Below are 19897 nucleotides of genomic sequence, written 5' to 3'. Positions count from 1 at the left end.
TCAGTTCATTAAAAAAAAATCCCAACAACAAAACAACAAAAAGATTGAAGAAAAACCCCACTACATTTGGTTTCTACTGTTTACTATCACGGAAATTTTCTTTTTATTTATGCTTTGATTTTTTTCAACATTAGGGTTAATCTTATATTAGAAACAAAGCAAAACCCTTCAGTCTCTAAAACATAAACTTATCTGGGGAGAGTTAGGGACCCTGTGGAGAATCTGGGGATCCCCTTGGCAGAGGAAAGCACAGACACACAGCTTCAGAGATTGTACCCCCAGAATATCTCTTCAATACAATCTAGGGCGCAATGTCCTTTCTATATATTATCTCATTAATCGGTCTCATTAATAATTCTGTAAGGCATTCTTATGCCCATTTTACAGAAGATAAAATGGAGTCTTAGGCTGAATGTCAAGCGAGCACAATGTTAAGTCTGTGGCTTAAAATAGCAACCGTTTTGCTTATGACTATTATCTGAGCTGGGCTCAGCTGGGCAGTTCTGCTGGTCTGGGGCTATAATTCTGGACTTAAGAGGCCAACCTGTCTTTTCTATCACACCATAGTTTAAGGTTAAGTGAACTGTTGATTTTCTAGCTTCTCCTATTGTTTCTGTTCCCTTTGTTAAAAATGGATACCTGATGCCTCATTGCTTGTTTCTTTTAGCAAGATCCCCCGTGGCTTGCATGTTCTTCTATCTTATGCTGGTATGAGTCTCCAAGGGAGTCAGTTTGATTTATTGTCACCTTGGAGGTCCTCAAGAAACACCCCAGAAGGGTCATAGGACCTGGAGTTCAATGTTTCTCACTTCAGCACCCCTGTCGCATAATGCCGCAGACCCTAAGAGCAAGGAAGGGAGGTGGGGTGCAGGGAGGAGAAACAGAGGGAACCCAAGAAGGAGACATGGGGACTGCATTTTGTTCCCAGTGTGCTGGCACTTGGGAAGCTCCTTGGCCTCAGCTTCCTTCTTTTAAAATAGCGTGAATGATGATCATGGGTAATTTTAACAACTCCAAGAGCGTGCTGGGCTTTTACCAGGGGCTGCGCTCTGAGTTTGGCACTTTATAACCAGAAAAGGGCAGTGCTGGGATTCTAAGCCGGGTCTGCAAGCCTCCAGGGCCCTCTACCCTATTACCCTATGCTCTACTACCCCCACTATGATACCCCAACAGGTCCATTCTCCTGAAATGGCTGGCAGGAAGATCAAAGGGACGGGAAAGGAGAAATGCCACACCCTTCCAAATATCTTTTCTCTCTTTTTGTGAAAATTATTTCTTGCCAAAGTCTACATTTTTAATGTTCACGAAAATGATATTATGATCAATAAAAAATTAATGTTCTGTGTCTATTCTTAGGCATTTATTTGTCTCCCAATCCACAATGATAACATGAACTGACTTTGGAAGAAATATCACTCATTTGGGGGCATTTCCTCCCTACCTCACGTAACCAGAGTGTTACTAGGGCTTGCTGCTGTTACAGTATCTCTGTATACATGTGTTTGGAGGATTTAGCCAAGACAGAGCAGGACCAGTGTCCCTCATTGTGGAGATCTGATCAGCTCCCGTACTGGCCGCTTCCGGTCCCGACAGACCAACCATCCCAGCTCTGTACCGCTGTGCACACGATACCCTCCGCCTGGAAAGCTTTTCCCTCTAACTCTAAACCACGTCCAGTTTTCAGAGCCCACATTAAATTCCACCTCCTCCATGAAGTCTTCCCTGGTCACTCCTCCAAGGAGACAAGCCCTCTGCCTTCTGAGCGCTCAGCCCCTGTCTCCCACCGAGCACGTCCAACCTCCTCGCACCATCACTGCCAGTGCTCAAGACCCCTCGCCCACCAGGCTGCAGCTGTCTTTCTCTGCCTCCTCTTCAGCCCCACCCAGGGCCTGGCAGGTAGTAGGTCCTTGGAGGGCGTCTGTTGACATGCACTGATGATGCCCAAGACTCATCTTCACTTTTTCCTGCTCGACTCTCAGAATCCTCCTGGTCAGATTCATTGTCACTCCTTCTGGCCCTCCGTGTACCCTGTTCTCATTTTGTCCCCTCACTATTCACTTGACACTGCATGTTTTGGTAATCCACTGCTGCCATCACAAACCACTCCAAGATTCTGTGGCTTAAAATAGCAACCGTTTTGCTTATGACTATTATCTGAGCTGGGCTCAGCTGGGCAGTTCTGCTGGTCTTGCTGGTTGGTCACTCATGTGGCTGCATTCAGTTGGCAGGTTGGCTGTAGGCTGGGCTCAGCTGGGGACGCTGGCACATTTGGGATTCTCTGTCTTTCCAGTTAGTCTTGGAGACTCTCCCTTTCCACATGGCCTCTGTGCACAGTCTCTCCATGAGGCTTCCCCAGGAGGGTAGCCAGTTTTTTATGTGTCAGCTCAGGACTCTGAGAGGAAAAAGCAGAAACCCCAGGCTCTCTTATGGTTTAGGCCCAGAACAGAGACAATGTCACCTCCATCACATTTCATGGGGCAGCAAGTCACAGACCTAGCCCAGACTCAAGGGGAGAGGACTTCAAACCATCATAGACACCGAGAGACATAGTTCACTGGGGCCACCTACCCCGTCGGTGTTCCCTGCCACCACTGCACACATCAGGGCTATTTGACCTGTTTGACTCTGTACCTGTCCTGTTCCCATGAGTGCACCCCTGGAGGGCAGGGGCTGTGTCCCCAGGGCCTGCACAGTGCCTGGCACAGAGTGAAGAACTTAGTAGAACTTAGTAGAAATTCCCCAAATGGGGTCAGGAAACCTGGGCTCTGGATGAGTTGCCACAGCAAGACCGTGGGTATCCCTGACCCTCTCCAGACCTCAGTTTCCCCATCTATACCAAGAGAGGTTAAACAGATCTTTAAGATCTTGTGAGTGTAGCTGACATTCCGTGATTCCAGTGGGCACGGTACTGGCCATGGGCCACATGTCACGTCTGGCTGTTCCCCGGACAGGCCGTTTTTAGGCCTCTGCCCTTCACACGTTATGCTTTCTGCCTGGACAATCATATCCTTTTCCCGCTCATCTTTTCAAGGCATAATGTACATTTTTAACCTCATTTGCAGAGGTTGAGTTAACGACTTCCTCGGCTCAAGACACATTCATCATTCGTTCATTCCATGCAACGCCCTTCTGCTTTGTTTTCCGCTTCATCCTTGGTCCCCATTCCTCCCCCACCCCCCAACATGGTCACCCCTTCAATGTGCTTACACGTCACTTGTTACCTACCCTTGTACAATATCCGTCCCTCTGGCAATGGGTGGCCACGCCCCCTCCACCTCTCCATTTTCACAAACACTGTAGACAGACATTCTCAGACATCTCTCCTTGTGCACCTGCAGGGGAGTGGCTCTAAAGTGCATACCTAGGATTTGGGACTGCGCGGATCCTGGGATGTCAATCAGTCTAACCAGGCAACAGAATCAGCTTGAGTGTTTAAAACACAGGGACCTGCATGCAGGGAATTGGTTACTTGGAGAATGGAAAGGCTGAGAAGCTACATGGGGACAGTGAAGCAGCCAGAAATTAGCAACAGTGGAGAAGTGCTACAGGAGGACCAGAGAGGGGAGGGGTTATCTGGTAAATCTGGAGTCATAACTCACCAGTCCTAGTCCCTTGGAAGGAGGCACAGCTGCTGCTTGGAGATGCCACCTGCGGCTGAGGAGAGGACGAGAGATACCCTGGTTTCTCCCTTCTGTCCTCCAACTTCCCGTCAGTGCCTCTTAGTGGGAGCCAGCTGACAAGGAACTTGGAAAACACCGCCTGCAGGGACCAGAGCCACTCAATACAGAGCAACGCAGCAGCAGAGGACAAGGAACACGTATCTCAGGGCACACAGCCTGGGGCCGGCTCCGCAGTGGGCACATACCCAATGTCACGAAAACCTGCCAGACTGCTCTCCAGATGGCTGTGCCGCTTCACACAGCCCACATCCTTAACAACACTTAGCATTATCCAACTTTCTCATTTTTTAAATTGATGGGTAAGAAATTGAATCTTGCTGTTGTAGTTTGGGTTTTTCTCAATGACCGGTGAGGTTGAGCATCTCTGCATGTATTTATACGAGTTTCTGCTTCTGCGAAATGGCTTCTTCCTGGTTTGCAAATAGTTCCTGTATAAATCTAGCTCTTAGCCCCTTGTGAGCCCCTTGTCAGATTTAAGCATTGAAAATATCTCTTCCCTCTGTATCAGCTTTGTGACCTTCATTTAGAAAGAAATCTTTAACCTGGGTGGCTCAGTCGGTTAAGCATCTAACTCTTGGCTTCGGCTCAGGTCATAATCTCACGGTTTGTGAGTTCGAGCCCCACGTTCGGCTCTGTGCTGACAGTGTGGAGTCTGCTTGGGATTCTCTCTCTCCCTCTCTCTCTCTCTGCCCTTCTCCCATTCGCTCTATCTCTCTCTTAAAAATAAATAAATGAACTTCAAAGAAATTTTTAAAGAAATCTTTAGGGGGGCATGGGTGGCTCAGTTGGTTAAGCGTCCAGCTTCAGCTCAGGTCATGATCTTTCAGTTTGTGAGTTTGAGCCCCACGTTGGGCTCTGTGCTGACAGGTCAGAGCTTGGAGCCTGCTTCAGATTCTGTGTCTCCCTCTCTCTCTCTCTCTCTCTGCACCCCACCCCCCACCCCGGTTGTGCTCTGTCCTCCCACCCCTCTCAAAAATAAACATTAAAAAAATTTTTAATGAAAAGAAATCTTCAGTTTTGATGTAGTTAAACCTACAATTTGCCAGTGCTATCACTGTGGGTGGGTCATGTCCCCTGGCTGTGCTGTGCTGTAATTCTCTAAGTGTGCAACTGCAGAGAGAGGGCAAGAAGCTTGGTCTTTTCTCCAGGTTCCCTCCATGGCCCAGTTTTGAGCTATTGTCTCAGGGAGATGTTCTCTGCTCTGTTCCCAGGCTGCGTATTCATCGCTAAAGAAACCTTTGTTTTCTGGGTGTCAGCTTCCCAGAGAACATACTAGACATTGTCTTCACAAACAACACCACAGTTGCAAATAGCAAGGCAGAATATGAAGGAAAGACACATGCAACAAAATTGGTTTCCAAACCAGGCCCCTGTCAGGAAACTGTAAGGAAAGGAAGTAAATAGAAAATTGAAAGTTGGCATTTCTCAGTTCTCACTTTTCTCAGGTGCCGTGTCTCGAGGAAATATATGCATCTCAAGTTCATTTCCATTCTCCTCATTTCATCAAAGTATTCAGAAAGCTGTACATGGTTGCGAGGAGACAGAAGGAGCTTTGGATACATGTCGGACAGACCCCACTCCAGCATGTGGCCACTCTGAGGTTTCCCGTAAGTCACCCCACTGCTTTGAGCTCAGGTTCCCCCAACGTGGAAAATGACATTTACCATGGATACCTTTCCAAAGAAGCTTTAGAGAGTGGAAATGAAGTGTTTGCATTTTTTAAAGATCTTTCTTTAGTGATAGAGATTTTTTTTTAAGTTTATTTATTTATTTTGAGAGAGATAGTGCACAGGAGGGACAAAGAGACAGAGGAGAGAAAGAGAAAGAGAAAGAGAAAGAGAAAGAGAAAGAGAAAGAGAAAGAGAAAGAGAAAGAGAAAGAGACAGAGAGAGAGAGAGAGAGAGAGAGAGAGAGAGAGAGTCCCAAGCAGGCTCTGCGCTGCCAGTACAGAGCTCGATGTGGGACTCGAACTCACGAATGAATCAGGAGATCATGACCTGAGCTGAAATCAAGAGTCAGATGCTTAACTGACTGAGCCATCCAGGTGCCCCTGCAATTATAGATTTTTAAAGCACCTACTGTGTGCTAGGCACTAAGGTTTCTTTGTTTCATTTAATTTTCCCAGCCATCACAGGAAGAGAAATTTAGTACCCCCATCTTACAGATGGCAAGACTGAGAGTCAGGGGTGCAGAGAGGTTAAGTCAGTTCCCAGGCTTAAACAACTAGGATTGCTATGCCCTTGCCCTTAGTTGGACTGGAAACTGTCGGAGGAGGTCACCAAGGGGACATGAGCGCTGGTTGACCTGGGAGCTGGACCCCAACACGAGAGGCTCCCCGTCCCTCCCCTGTCCTTGCACTGCGGGTTCCTCTTGCCTTCCCTGCTCCCAGGAGCTGCCCCAAGGACATGGCCTTGGGATAGCAAGGTGGTGTTAAGACCATCTGGCTGTATACATGACTTAACCCAGTGAAGGCCTCTGAATAAACTTTTAAGAGGTGGTGGGTGGGTGCGGAGATCTACCCGTCTTGCGGCATCCAAGACAAGCCTCTCATGTAAGTTCTCTTGCTTATCAAACCTGCCACCTACCCATCTGGAGGGGCCTGCCTCTTCCTCTTCCTTCCTTCCTCTCCCTGCCCTCCACATACAGGGCCCATTTCAGATCACGCCCGGGAAGCTGCCAAAGAGCCTGCAAAACAACAGAAACATGGAGCTGTCTGGGATGGGGGCTTTGGCTCTTCCATCAGACATTTCTCAAGTTCTTTCAGGCCAAAAAGTTAACTCCTGGGAAATATGAAAGAGCCACAGCCCCCCTCTTCCTGCCCTGGGAACCCAAATGCAGATGGTGCGGCCCAGAGCTTCCCTCCCCTCCCCCGGCTCAGGCACTCCTGTAGCCCTGGCAGCCCCAGGGATCCCCTGCTGAGACTTGGGGGCTCCCCTGAGATGGCAGTGAGGTGGTTCCTATGGCTCCGAGCAAGCGGGAAAAGGGTGGGAAGACTTCGCCTACCCCAAGGGACAGAAGGTGAGTGACAGCCCCTAGGAGTGCAGCTTCTCATTAACACAGCGGGATCCAGAAAAACCAAGGCCATCCCCGGGAGTGAGGTTTTTCCCTTAGGCCTGTGGGGCCAGATGTCCCAGGTCCCCAGCCCCTGCTCCACTGCCAGGAGATGATGCTACCTGCCGACACAGGACAGAGGGGCTTGAGGGAAGAACCTGGGGGTCTGAGGGTGAGGCAGGGTGACTTGGGGTAAACACAGCCATAGGCATGCTCTGTGTCATTGCTACCTCTGGGTGTCACCTGCCAGCTTAGGCTAAGGGTCCTGGGGCTATGACTGGGGACAGTGGTCTCAGATGTCCCTCGCTCCTTGAGGCTGGATAGCGACTATTTCCAGCCAAGCCCCATTCATGGGAAATTCCCAGGACCCAGCCAGCAAGGAGCTGAAGGGCCAATGCTGATGCTTCTCAACTTGGGTCCATGCCGGCTGTTGAACAAAGTATCAGGCTGGCTCTAGGAGCAGTGGGTCTTCTTTCCTTTCTTAAAAAGCGATTAGCAAGTCACAGAATGGCAGAGCCGGAAGGGACCTCAGAGGTGGTCACGTGGGATCTGCCTCATGGGGCACCCAGGAAAACAGGCTCAGAGAGAGTAAGCCAGTCTACACAGCAGCAGCCACCCTGGGTACATTTCCAGCAGAGAATGATCCTCAGCTCAAATGATTCCTGGCGCAAGTCCCCCCTCCCCGCCATGAAAAAAACCTTCGTCCCCAGACCTCTGCTGAATTTGGAGCCGCCAACGAAAGCTGGGTAGTCCTCTAGATTTTGAAAACTCAAAGGCATCACCCTCTTGTTTTTAAAATCTCACCCTGATTCACTTGGGCTCATGTGGTCTACAAAAATCTTGTTGTTCCCAACAAAGAAACAATGGCTTCCTGAGTCGAATCCCTGGGAGGTGCAGGACTCAAGAAACGCTCTGCTTCTCATCTTGCAGAGCCCATGGGGAACCAGAGAAATCCCCAGTCTCATGTTTCCCAGGGAGCAACATGACAACGCTGGAGCGAATACCAAAGGAAGCAGCGATTGGCGAAGAGGAAAAATGCTGACTTTATCATTGAGACACTTAGATGCAAGTTTCAGTTTTGTCACTGATTTGCTGTGTGACCTTGGGCAGGCACCATCCCATTCTGGGCCTGTTTTATCTCTCATAATTTGGAGGGGAGGTGAGATCCTCTCTAAGCACCCTTCCAGGGTCAGCTCTGCCTGGGGTTCCAGCCCCCACCCCCTCCACTGCTGCCATCTCCAGCCTTCCCTCCGTGCTTGCAAAGCCTAGGAGGGGTGGGAAAGCATCTCCCAGCATCTTTTCTTTCCGTTTAAGTTCAGATTTACTAAGTGACTTTCCCACATTTTTTCTTTTTTTTGGAAGTGACAGCTAATGGATAAGGAGTTCCTTAGGTGCTTTGTCTGGATCTGACCAGGGAAATCAGCAGAAAGACAATATCTAGATTGCTCCGGGCTGACATTACTGCTACAGGATGATGTTAATTCTGCTGTTTACAGAAATAAGTCCAGTGTGAGTTGAGGCTTTTTGGTGTTTAAAACCAGATGGTATTTCCTGCCTTGATCAGCCTCGGAGCTTTGGTTCCCATGACAACCCCTAAGTCCCACCTACTGCAACTTCCCCGTTCTCCAAGCTGCTTCCTCTTCCACCATTGTGCCAGGGTCCCTGGAGAATAAAGCCAGTAAGCGGCATGTGCATAGCACTTTACAGTTTACAACACACTCCAGTACTTATGGTCTCGTTTACTCCTCGCCAGGGCCTTGCCAGACAGCATTTGCTTTTCTCTCCATTTTACAGACAGGAAAACCAAGGCCTCAGAGATGAGCTCATCTGTCTTCTCAGCCCACAGACGTGTCAGCAGGACTCAAACCTAGGCTTTATGGCTTTGAAACTCATGTGGGGTCTGCTTCGCCAGGATGGATATGAAGGCCCTGGCCTGCAGACTTTCTACTTGCTTAGGGTTTCTAAGCGGTGAATCCTATACCTATATTGGGTCGAGATCAAGTTGTGGCATCTCTAGGCAAGTTAACTTCTCTGTGCCTCATTTTCCTCATCTGTGAAATGGAGTAGTAATAATGATACTTCCAGATGGCTGAGGGGATTCAATTAGTAAGTGTGTAAAAGCACAATCAGGGGTGCCTGGGTGGCTCAGTTGGTTGAGCGACCGACTTCAGCTCAGGTCATGATCTCGCGGTTTGTGAGTTCGAGCCCCACATCGGGCTCTGTGCTGACAACTCAGAGCCTGGAGCCTGCTTTGGATTCTGTGTCTTCCTCTCTCTCTGCCCCTCCCCTACTCATGCTCTCTCAGAAATAAACATTAAAAATTTTTTTTTTAAAAAAGCACAATCAGCGCTTACTGGATTCAGTAGGTGTGAGAAGCCTGGGTTCTACTCTAAACATCATGTGACCTTCGGCGGATCATTTTGCTTGTTGGAGCCAGTTTCCCTCTCTGTGTAAAAGATGACAGCGTCTCAGCGTTCATGCAGATGTTGTGCATGAAATTAATGCATGGAAGGGTACTTGGAGAGCGCCCTCTCTCACACTACAGCATGTGCACACATCCCCTGGGGGGCCTTGTGAAGATCAGGTTTGGGCTCAGTAATGTGGGGCACACCTGAATTTCTCACCAGCATCCAAAGGATGTCAAGCCTACTGGTCCAAGGACCAGACTTTGAGTAGCAAGGCTGTAGCTTCCAAGAAAACACCATCCAAGTGTTACTACCAATCAACCATACAGACAGCCATGGCCATAGGCCTCCAGTTATAAGCCCAAAAACTCAGGAAGTTTGGAGAGTTCACTGGGAGCATCAGCAGGAGCCCATCTGGAGAGTTTTCCAAGGTGGGAGATTTCCAACAGGAGAAGGACTCCCCAGGCCCCCCAGGCCCAGGGCTCTGTATCCTGGAACCCCCCAGAGCTCTGGTGAAAACTATACCTGATCTTAGGGCTCTCAGTAGAGGGTGTAAAACTGTAAATGTGTCACATCTTGCACATCAGAATATACTCATTGATAATGACTTATGCAGTTCTTTAAAAAGAAAAATAAACTTAAATTAAAAAAGGCAAGGTGACCTAGGAATGCTAAGTGATCCACGTACAAGTACACGGTAGAACGTGGATCAAAGTAGAGCTATTACACAGGTCTAAAGAACATAGTCTGCACCTTGTGCTTTTGTGTCCAATTCTTTGTTCTGTATTCTTCCTTATGTAATTGCAGATTGTAAACTCAATTATGTGCACTAAGTTCACTGCTTGGCAATAAACAAATGTTTTCCATTCATGCCTGCAATTCATTTGGTTGGGTGCATCCCAGGCCCTTGTTGCAGGTCCCTAAGCCAGCTCCTCTGACAGCTACCCACTCAGGGTACGTTCATGTGGCAGGAGCACAATATTCCCTGCACTGTGGCTGCTGCAAGGCTCCCTGCACCCTGACCCCCAAGGAACAGAGAGAAAGATGAACACTTACAAGTGGCTGCTGCCCCTTGAGCACTCAACCTGTGTCAGGCACTGTGCTGAGCACTTGACTTGGAATAGCTCAGTTAATCCTCACACTGCCCTGAGAGCCAGGATTTTTATCACCCCTCGTGGATCATAAACTCCACGAAGGCGGCGACTTTGCTTTGCCCCCCTCAGTGCATCCCCGGTGCCTCTGACGGTGTTCCATCAGTGTCTGCCGAGGGAGCGTGTCAGCTCTCATTCCAACAAGGAGGAAACAGAGCTTTGCTTACCTAAGACTCCCACCACCCACACTACCCCCCCCCATCCCCCACCCCAGCCTGTGGCCCCACCTGCCCTGGGGGGCATTCTCTCAGAGGATTCTGACTCAGGTTCTTAATCACTGTCCCTTGTGAGAAGTTACTAAAATCAGTTTGCTCTGAGGTCACCTCACAGATGAAGCCAACCTACAGAAGCGGCAGTGACAGTGCTGACATCCTTCTTCGTGGCTGAGGTTCCCCTCCACGCACACAAGGCCTCCCCCATTTATAAAGTCCCTGCTCGCAGTCTGGGAGCAGACTCTGAGTGGAGATTAGCCTGTGGCGTGTGGTTTAGGGGCTGTCTTGGGAGGACCCCTGGTGGCAGGGCAGGGACATGTGGGACTGGGCAGAGGGAGGTTGGGGCGCAGGGCTGGTGGGTGCTGCAGTGGGATAAGTGGGAGCTCACGGGCCTGGGTCCCTCGGAGGCATCAACTCAACAGCTGAAGAAGTCCTTCATCCAGTGGGTGTCCATGCCAACGCAGAAGGGCTTCTGAAAACACCCATCTGCGACTCAAAGGGAGTGTTTCTGATTGTGAGGAAAGTAGAGACAATTATTCAACTGAAAGAGCTGTGAGCAAGTGAAGCAGAGAAGCTCTGAGACGCTTGGGGAAAAGAAATGAGAGCCGGAGAAGGGGCAAGCAGCCTGGAGCACATGAGGTGACCTGGCGCCTGGAGAAGGTCCCCGCCTTCCAAAGGGGCTTACTTCCCTAGAGCCAGGACGAGGGACAGGGGTGGTCCCACCTCATTCATGAGGGTTTTCTGTAATAGGCTCTGGAGACGCTGGCCTGAGACCCTCCACCCATCTCTACCCTCTGATGAAGGGGACAGAAAACTGGGTGTACCTGTGCGCATGGGAGTGTCGAAGACCCCAGGGTGGTCACAGACCTTTCACACTGATGACAAGGTGAAGATGAGCAGACTGATAGGAGAGGGATGGAAAACCAGCCAGGTGATGAGCTCCCCTCTTCTTTCTTCTTTTTTTTTTTTATTAAAAATTATGATAAAATAGATACAAAACTTAACCACTCTATTTTAAAGTACCCAATTTAGTGGCATTAAATACACCCACAATTTACAACCATATCATTTAGTTCCAGAACTTTTTCATCACCCCCAAAGGAAAGCCCCTACCCATTAAGCAGTTACTCCACATTTCCTCGGCCCCCCCAAACTCCGGTCATCTCTACGTATTTGCCTATTCTGGACACTTCATACTAATGGAATCACAGAATATGTAGTCTCTTGTGTCTGGTTTCTTTCACCTGGTGTAATGTTTTCAAGGTTTGTCTGTGTCACTGCAGGTGTATTTCATTCCTCTTTATGGCTGAATAATACTCCATTGTGTGGCTACAAATTTTGTTTACCCCTTCATCTCTTGATGGCCATCTGGATTGTTTCCACCTTCTGATTATTGTGAATAGTGCTCTGAATATTTGCATACACGTTTTTGGGGTTTTTTTTTTTGAATACCTATTTTCAATTCTTTGGGGTCTCTAGTTGGGAGTGGAATTGCTGTGTTACATGGTAATTCTAGATTTAATTTATTGATGAGACACTCCCCTTTTTATTTTTTTTTTTTTTAAATTTTTTTTTTTAATGTTTTTTTATTTATTTTTGGGACAGACAGAGACAGAGCATGAACGGGGGAGGGGCAGAGAGAGAGGGAGACACAGAATCGGAAACAGGCTCCAGGCTCCGAGCCATCAGCCCAGAGCCTGATGCGGGGCTCGAACTCACGGACCGCGAGATCGTGACCTGGCCGAAGTCGGACGCTTAACCGACTGCGCCACCCAGGCGCCCCTCCCCTTTTTATAGATTTTCATAGAATCAGAGGGCAGGAAGGGACTGCAAAAATGACCTAAAATGATTTTTCTCAGACTTTTGGATTCACACATCAGTAAAACTAAAACTACCATCACCACCACCCCTTCTCCCCAAGAAGGAGGGACTTGCATCGAGGTCAACCCTATAAAATGCATATATTTAGTGTCAGGTAACTCACTGCCTTATATACCCGCTTGTCTCCCCTCATCTCCACCTTTGGGTCACTGGGGAACCAATTGCTGGGTCCCATCCTCATCCAAAGTCTGAATTCCCCTCTCCAGCTGCCCTGGTATGGGCTTGCCCAGCCTTGGGGGAAGGAAGCTCCCTCTCCCAGGTAGCTCGGATTCCTGGATGCTCTTCCTCAGGGAAAGCTGGCTCTACTCCCATGGTCTCCCTAGTATCTTTGCTCCATCCTCTGGGGCCTCACAGACCTTGGCCTCACTCCACCCACTTCAGGACTGGAACCCACACCACCTTCTGCTTCCTATACGTTCTACAGGGCTGAGCATGCCAACATGAGATACTGATACCAAAGGAGGTGGAGATGAGGCAGTCCCTGGACTTGTAAGAATTCTTAGAAGAAACAAAGAGAATCTCCAAGGTATTTATAGTATTTCATGAGCACACCCACAAAAAAAATTGTGAACAAGCCATATAGACTAACAGGTTTTATTTTTGCTGTTGGCTGGGCTTATACCAATGTAACGTTTCTCTCTGTGTGGAAAGGCAGCAAGGCAGCAACACAGCCCGGAGAAAATGCGGCTCCTCTAACAGTGAGGGGTGAGATCTGCATTGAAGCCCACTGTCCCTTGTTAACTGGGGGGCCTTGGTGAGGTTAATATCTGGGTGCAGATATTAACAAAGGAGAAAAAGAGAGAGAGACAAATCAAGAAACACTTAGCCATGGGGAACAAACTGATGGTTACCAGAGGGGAGGTGGGTGGAGGGGTGGTTGAAACAGGTGATAGGGATTAAGGAGTACACTTATCATGATGAAAAAATGTCTGTGTGCCACAGTCACTGAATCAGTAGAAAGGGAATGTGAAGGCTGCCTGATGGGCAGTTGTGAAGGAGGCGAGGCGGCTTACAGACGCACCCCGCACACCACAGGCGCCTGCTCTAATAGTTATCACTGGAAGAAATCTGAGCAGCATTTATGCCTTCGATGAGCAAAATCAAAGCGAGAAGACAAATTCACTGTTATTTAATACACATTTGGCAAACAAAAATCCTTTGAAGGATCAAAGGATCCTTCCATATTGTTATGGAAATAACAATAATAATAAAAAGGTAACATTTGATGGTGAGGAACCTGTAAACCCACTCTACAGGGCTGAAACAAGATGGCAACCTGGCCTCTTATCAAAGGATACGGTGGCCTTGCTGAAGACTTAGGGTAAGGCTAAATTCTACCCCAGCCACCTGGAGGTGGGGGGACAAGGTCCCTCTGAAGAGGATGGCCATGCCCTGTGTCTATCAGCCCTGGGGAGGTGGCTCTGACAGGAGCTGGGGACCTGGTGGGACTGGCTCACCACACTGGGCAGGGCCCTGAGAAGGGAGCCCCAGGTGGTCTCCACCCTAGAAGGAGCTGGAGACAGATGAACTGGGCCTTCTGCTCTATCCCACTACCAGTGATTCTGTGTTTATTTCTCTTGTTATCCCAAGTGTTGGTGACTCACCATCTATAGAGATTGGCTCTTAGACAAGGGACTAAAATTTAAAGCAGGATCTAATCCCCTCTTAGGCTGCATGTTACAGAGGAGCAGAGGCCCCCTGAGGCCAGCAGGGAGCCTGGCAAGCCCTGCAGAAATATCTAAGGAGAACCCACCCAGAGGAAGTGACTCACCTACCCCATCTTCCAGGGAGGAAATTCATCTTCCGACCTATCCTACAGAATTTAGTATTGGCTTTATCGGGGAAAACATCGGGTGTCCTTACATGCTGAACAGGATCTATTAGTTAAAAAGACATGATTATCTTGCTTGAAATGGACAAAGACAGATGAGCACAGATGATGCTTCACAACACCTTCGGTATGGGCTGCAAAATTTTCCCAAGAAGGGTCCTGAGGCTTCAGGAGATATTCTTGGTAGCAAAGGTCAGTGTGGATGTCAAGAGCTGCCCAGTCCAATCCTGACCTGCACAGTAGTGTCCTTGGGCAGTTCCAAGGTAAGAGAAAACTGGAAGGGTTTCCTGCCTCCTCTTTGTCTGCTGGATCAGCTCCTGCAGTTTGGCTGGAAAGCCTTCCTGCTTCTTTCTGTCCACCTTGCTGGGAATCCCAGAGACACAAACACCCAGAGTCAGGCACAGCTGGAGCGTGGGGATCCACTGTCAGCCTTGGGCTGATGCCAGCAGAGCCATCTAAGCTGGGCTACGTCTGGCTGTAGGCCCCTTCCTCTGGTCTTACTCCCCCCTCCCCACCCATGGCTACATCCAGGCAAGTGGGTCGTGGGGGTGGAGAAAGGAGAGAGGCAGAGAGACTGAGATTGATTTCAATGTGCAGCCATAGTGATCTCTCAGATCTGCACAGCCCCACACGCTGTGAAAAGGGCTTTCTCACTTTCATCTGATCCTCAGCACCTTGGGGAGCACCACCCCCTTCTAACCAAAAGGGAAACGGAGATTCAAGGAGAAGAAACAAGCCCGCTGTTACTCAGTAAGTGGCTGAGCCAAACCCCGGTGCTAGGGCTGACTCTAGATTCAGTGCTCTTTCCAGGGTGACAGATTGCTTCTATGCACTTCAAAGAAAAGAACCCAAATAAAAAAAATAAAAAAATAAAAAACAGAAACACACACACCCCAAATCAGAAAAACAGGTATCTAACTTCTCTCCAGCAATATGTAACCCACGAATGCTATATGCAGACTAAGTTCACACAGGCTGTCCCTCAATCTGGGTGCCCTTTCACTTCCTCATCTGTCAGCTCCCTCCTGGGGGGCCAAACCTGAGCCATCACAAATGACATTCTCTGTGCCATGGACCTAGCACACGCTTTCATGACAAGACTCTTCACACGGCACCACAATGTTTTATTTACATGCCTGTCTCCTCTAAAACACTGTGGGTTCCTTGAAGGCAGGAATGAGTGTATTTTCATCTCTGGATCCAAAACACAAGCAGGGGCAGGCACAGACTGGATGCTCAGTGAATGTCTGGGGAACAAAAGCATGAAAAAGTAAACATTCTCCTAGCAAAACTAGCTGGCTTCCATGGAATGGTCTGGCCCTAAAGGAAGAAAGGTGGGAGGATGCCCTGGCCAGTGGGGGTGTGGCATGGACACCCAGCACCCACCGGGCAGGACACTGCACTCAGGCTGGGAACCAATGCCCTCTACCCTGCAGGAGACCCCCAAGGTGGAGAGGTCTCTGAGCAAGGTCCCAATCACCTAAAAGTCAAGGGACTCCCCCACCCTGATGTCCTACTGCCAAGAGCTGCTGGGGATGGATGAGCAGCGAAGACCCCTGACCCGGCTGAAGTCCAAGTGCCCCCTTGCCCTCCCCCCCTCCCCCCCCAGCGGCTGCGAGTCCTCATGGCTACTGCTGTCCTAGTTAAAGCAGGGTTTCCCAGACAGCGTCCAAGGAGTCTGTCTTGCAACAGCACCATGAAGAAGCACTGTGATCAAACGTATGGGAAATACTACGTACTACCTGACCCCCTTATAAGAGGCCCAACACACACACTGGCGTGCCGAGGGTTCTGAGATGTCCTACAGCAAGACAGTACAGTAACTGGGCTTTAACCCAGTGCCTGCCAAACCTATTTGATCAGAGCCTCATCCTACTCTCACATATACACTCCCTTTATTTTTATGAAAAACCCATTAACATCCTATGGAACTAGTGTTCCAAGGAATATATTTTGGGGAATGCTGGTGAAGGTCATCGAGCAAAGGAAACATTTACTGTGGAGGAGAACAGACCCTTGCAGGCAGCCTAGGAATACATGTGAGATGGGAGGGGCTACCAGGAAGGGGGAGATCATGGCCCAGAATGGGTGCCAGGAATCTCTCACCACTCCACAAACTGCCTTAGAACTTGAGTCTAGTGAGAAAGACAAGAGAGACACTTGTCCTGAGCCTCAGTTTTCCCGTCTGCAAATTGGGAATCAGCCCAGCTCTGTCTGGTGTCATCAGATGAAATCATGGGAGTCTGAACTGTGGAAAGCAGACTCCTCCAGCACAGCCCTTGTATATGATGGATGTTCAAACCTACCTGACAGGAAGCTGCACGAATATAGAGGTTATGAAAAAAAACAGGACAGCAGCAAGAGGCAGACACAAAACCTCAAGGCATGTCACTCCAGGGCCACGTATTTCAAGGGCAAACAACCCTAGGCCCACTGATAACCCCTGGAGAGATCAGACCATTACAACAGTGAGAATCCCCAATGCTCCCAGCTCCAGGAGTCTACGCGGGTCAGTGGAAAGGCAGGGGCCCAGAGCACACCAGATCCGGTTCTAAGCCAGCTCTGCCTCCTCTGGGCTATGTTGCTGGCACGCAGCTGCACTCTGTCTTTCAGATGTGCAGGATTCTCCCGCATGACGGTGAGGACGGAGGACACTGCAGTCAAGCTGCCACACATAGTAGGTGCTCTATGACTAGTTCTCATTAAAGGCCAGGATTTGAGGGACATTTATAAAGATGCCTGTCAGCAAAGGCAAAGTGAAACCTTTTCGCTTCAGTCATGTTGCATGTTGGCAGCTGCCAGTGGGAGGGATGAGAAGATGGAGGTACTGGCCCAACAGGCAGAGGGCGAGCATGAGGTGGCTCTGGGCTATGTGGTCACGACTGCCTCTCAAGAAGCCAGTGGAGGGGACCAGGCCTTTGGCATAGGAAAGACTGCACCTCCCGAGGACATGTGGCCTGGCAGAGCTTGTGGCAAAGACCAAAACTGTGAAGGCTGCTGTCTACTTCGTGCAGACCAATTGCTTTCTGCACGCTGGCTCTAAGCTCTGGGCAAGAGGCTATGTGACTTGTCCCGGCCACACAGCTGGCCAGCCGAAGGACTGGATGTGAACTCTGAGCCCGAGTCCAGAGTACAAACTCTTCCTACTCTGTCATACTGCCTCTCGAGGTTGGGATCATCTGTTCACACCCTCTCCTGCCTCTCGAGGTCCCCAAGGGTGGGACTGGCTCTAGCTCATCTCTGTATCCCCCGCATTCAGCACGTAAAAGAAATGTAGCAAGCACTGGCCAAACAAATTACTCACTTGAAAACACTTCCAAAAGCTACTGGATTTTAGAAGTCGGGGTGCTGCTGAGGTACTATGACATGGCAGAAAATTACAAGAACTAATTCCCTTCTGAGGAACATAGCATTAACAGGGTATACGAGAAATTCCAAATGCTTAGCTCTTTGTCTAGAAAATGTGAGCACCAAAGTCCTTCCACAGTGTAATCTATTAGGGTCTTCTGCTCCCACCTGAAGTGTAGAAAGCCCTACAGTGATACGGGTGAACAGCATAGACTTACAGCATCATCCTGCCCAAGCCCTGATCTTGCAGGTGACGGCACTTAGGCCAGAAAGAAGGGATCCAGGATCACACAGAGGGCTTACTCTTGTTTCCTATAGAAAAGGTTGCCCTTGCAACAAAGAAAAATGCATTCAACATACACATCCTGAACACCTGTTGTATGTTGTATGCAGTGGGTGCAGCCAAGCATTAGAACAGAGTTTCAGACACGCAGTAAAGGACCCCAGGGGCTGAAAAGTTAGTTCTATGTAAGAGAGTCAAGAAAGGCTTCACTGTACAGGCGACTTGGATCACAAAGAACAAGTTAGAAGTTTTCCGGAAAGATGTGTCAGGGAAGGCTAAGCATTCTCCAAAACACATGCTGCCCCAGCTAAGTTTAGAGTTGCTGCTGGGGAGCCATCACCTAAACAAAGACTACATTTCCCAGCATCCTTCACACTCAGATGATGCCACATGACTACTGGAGGCCAATGGAATGTGAGAAGGAACAGATGGAACAAGGGCAATTAAGAGGAAAGTAGTTAAGAATGGCTGTGCCTTCTCCACTGTCCCTTTCCCCTTTTTGCCAACCAGAAGAAAAGATGCTGAGGTCCCTGGGGATGGCAGGGCTGCAAGATGAAATGAGATGGGTCCCCAAATCACAGTGTGAAGTCACCTGCCAAGCACAAGCAGCCGTTCCAGACTTCATGTGAGGTTAAGTCTACCATGTTTGAGTTTGTTACAGCAACAAGCATCACCAACTACTACAGCAGGGAAGGAAGACAGGTGTTCTGGGCAGAGTGAACAAAGGCACGGTGGTGTGACAAAGTGTGGCCTGTTTCAGGGAATGGGGAAAGAGCTGACGGTGGCTGGAGCACTGGCTGTGTGAGGGCAGTACTGGAATTCAGAAAGCTCACGATGGTGACCACAGGAGGGAGGATCATGTACAGGGATTGTTTCCAGGGGCCCTGGTGTTGCTGGCGCTGCTCTCAAAGGAGGAGTGGAAGTTGTGAATGGTTTCCTGTAAAATCTGTCTCTCGCGTCCCTGTAGAGGAAATTGAAAACAGACACAAAGTCTTATTAAATCTTTGAACTATTAGTTCAATTGACATGGTGTTGTTAATCCTCAACTAATACTTTAGAAACCTATGGGTGTCATGGGGAAATAAATTATCTGATTAAGAGAGTACTCAGTTTAATAAAAACACACTGAGTCAGAATGTCCCCTAGCACCCATAATCACAACACGCAAGGCTAGAGAGGGCCCTCGAAACACAGGGGTCCAATCCCCCAGGCAAGGACAGGATGCAGAGCCCAGGAGCTGGACTGACTTGTCCTGGGTCACATGGCCTGCAAGGGAAGTTTCCTCCCCTGACTCACTGGGTGTCTTTCTAGCCCTCAGAGTTCCAGGGGATTGAGTGGGAGCTGAACTTCTTTCTGCTACAGAGAGTTTCAACTGCCTCACTCCCCCCTGCCCAAAAGCTGTCAGATTCCTCTCCACAGTGATTCACTTCTCACTCTATCCATGCAACATTCCCCCACATCCCCACCCCTTAACACACATGTTTTGAGATGTGAAAAAGGGAGGATGTAGATGTTTCTTTGAGCCCAGAGAACATCTTCACCAAATACCTGGCTGAGAGGCAATGATACATAGAAGTTAAGAGCAGGGACTGGAACCAAACAGCCTGGGTTCAAATCCCATTCCTCCCATTTACTAGCTGGGTGACCCTGAAAAAGACACTTAATCTCTCTGGGCCTTAGTTTCCTTATCTGTAAAATGGGATAGCAATGGTACTCAAATGGTTGCTGGTGACAGCGGACTCTGTGTGGGCAGCAGGAGACTGACAGGTCTTATTGTCAGAGAATAGCAGTGTGGACTCAGTGCGTGTGTGCATGCACGCATACACACGCGTGTACACACACACACACACACACACACACACACACACACACACATTTTTAAGTAGGCTTCGTACCAGGTGGAGCTTGAACTCATGACCCTGGAATCAAGACCTGAGCTGAGATCAAGAGTTGGGTGTTTAACCAACTGAGCCACCCAGGTGCCCCCTAAACACACATTTTTTAAGAAGTTTTTTTAATGTTTATTTATTTTTGAGAGAGAGAGATAGAGCACAA

At 49.1% G+C, this 19897-nt stretch overlaps 1 protein-coding gene across 16 annotated transcripts in view; it reads right to left on the bottom strand.

Moving 5' to 3' along the window:
* Nucleotides 1-19897, bottom strand: part of ANKS6 (ankyrin repeat and sterile alpha motif domain containing 6) — a 68302-nt gene that overhangs the window by 4335 nt on the left and 44070 nt on the right. For 3 of the 16 annotated variants that reach the window (XR_009251553.1, XR_009251558.1, XR_009251562.1), the window contains exons 15-19: nt 11324-11455; nt 10217-11007; nt 9086-9173; nt 6266-6365; nt 3226-3759 (exon numbers count right to left, since the gene is read on the bottom strand). Coding sequence is in view for 3 of the 16 variants with exons in the window: in XM_058694789.1 (XP_058550772.1) it covers nt 18699-18803 (105 nt within the window). In the remaining 13 variants the exon portion in view is untranslated. Of the gene's footprint in view, nt 1-1338; nt 2393-3225; nt 3760-6265; nt 6366-9085; nt 9174-10216; nt 11008-11323; nt 11456-14287; nt 15459-18468; nt 18804-19897 lie in introns of those variants that run through there. The other 13 variants (XM_058694789.1, XM_058694790.1, XR_009251561.1 and 10 more) reach the window with 12 other exon arrangements.

Source organism: Neofelis nebulosa, chromosome 12, assembly GCF_028018385.1.
Source record: "Neofelis nebulosa isolate mNeoNeb1 chromosome 12, mNeoNeb1.pri, whole genome shotgun sequence".
Lineage (NCBI taxonomy): Eukaryota > Metazoa > Chordata > Mammalia > Carnivora > Felidae > Neofelis > Neofelis nebulosa.
The sequence above is the reverse complement of the archived record's forward strand: the minus strand, read 5'-3'. Positions and strand labels throughout refer to the sequence as shown.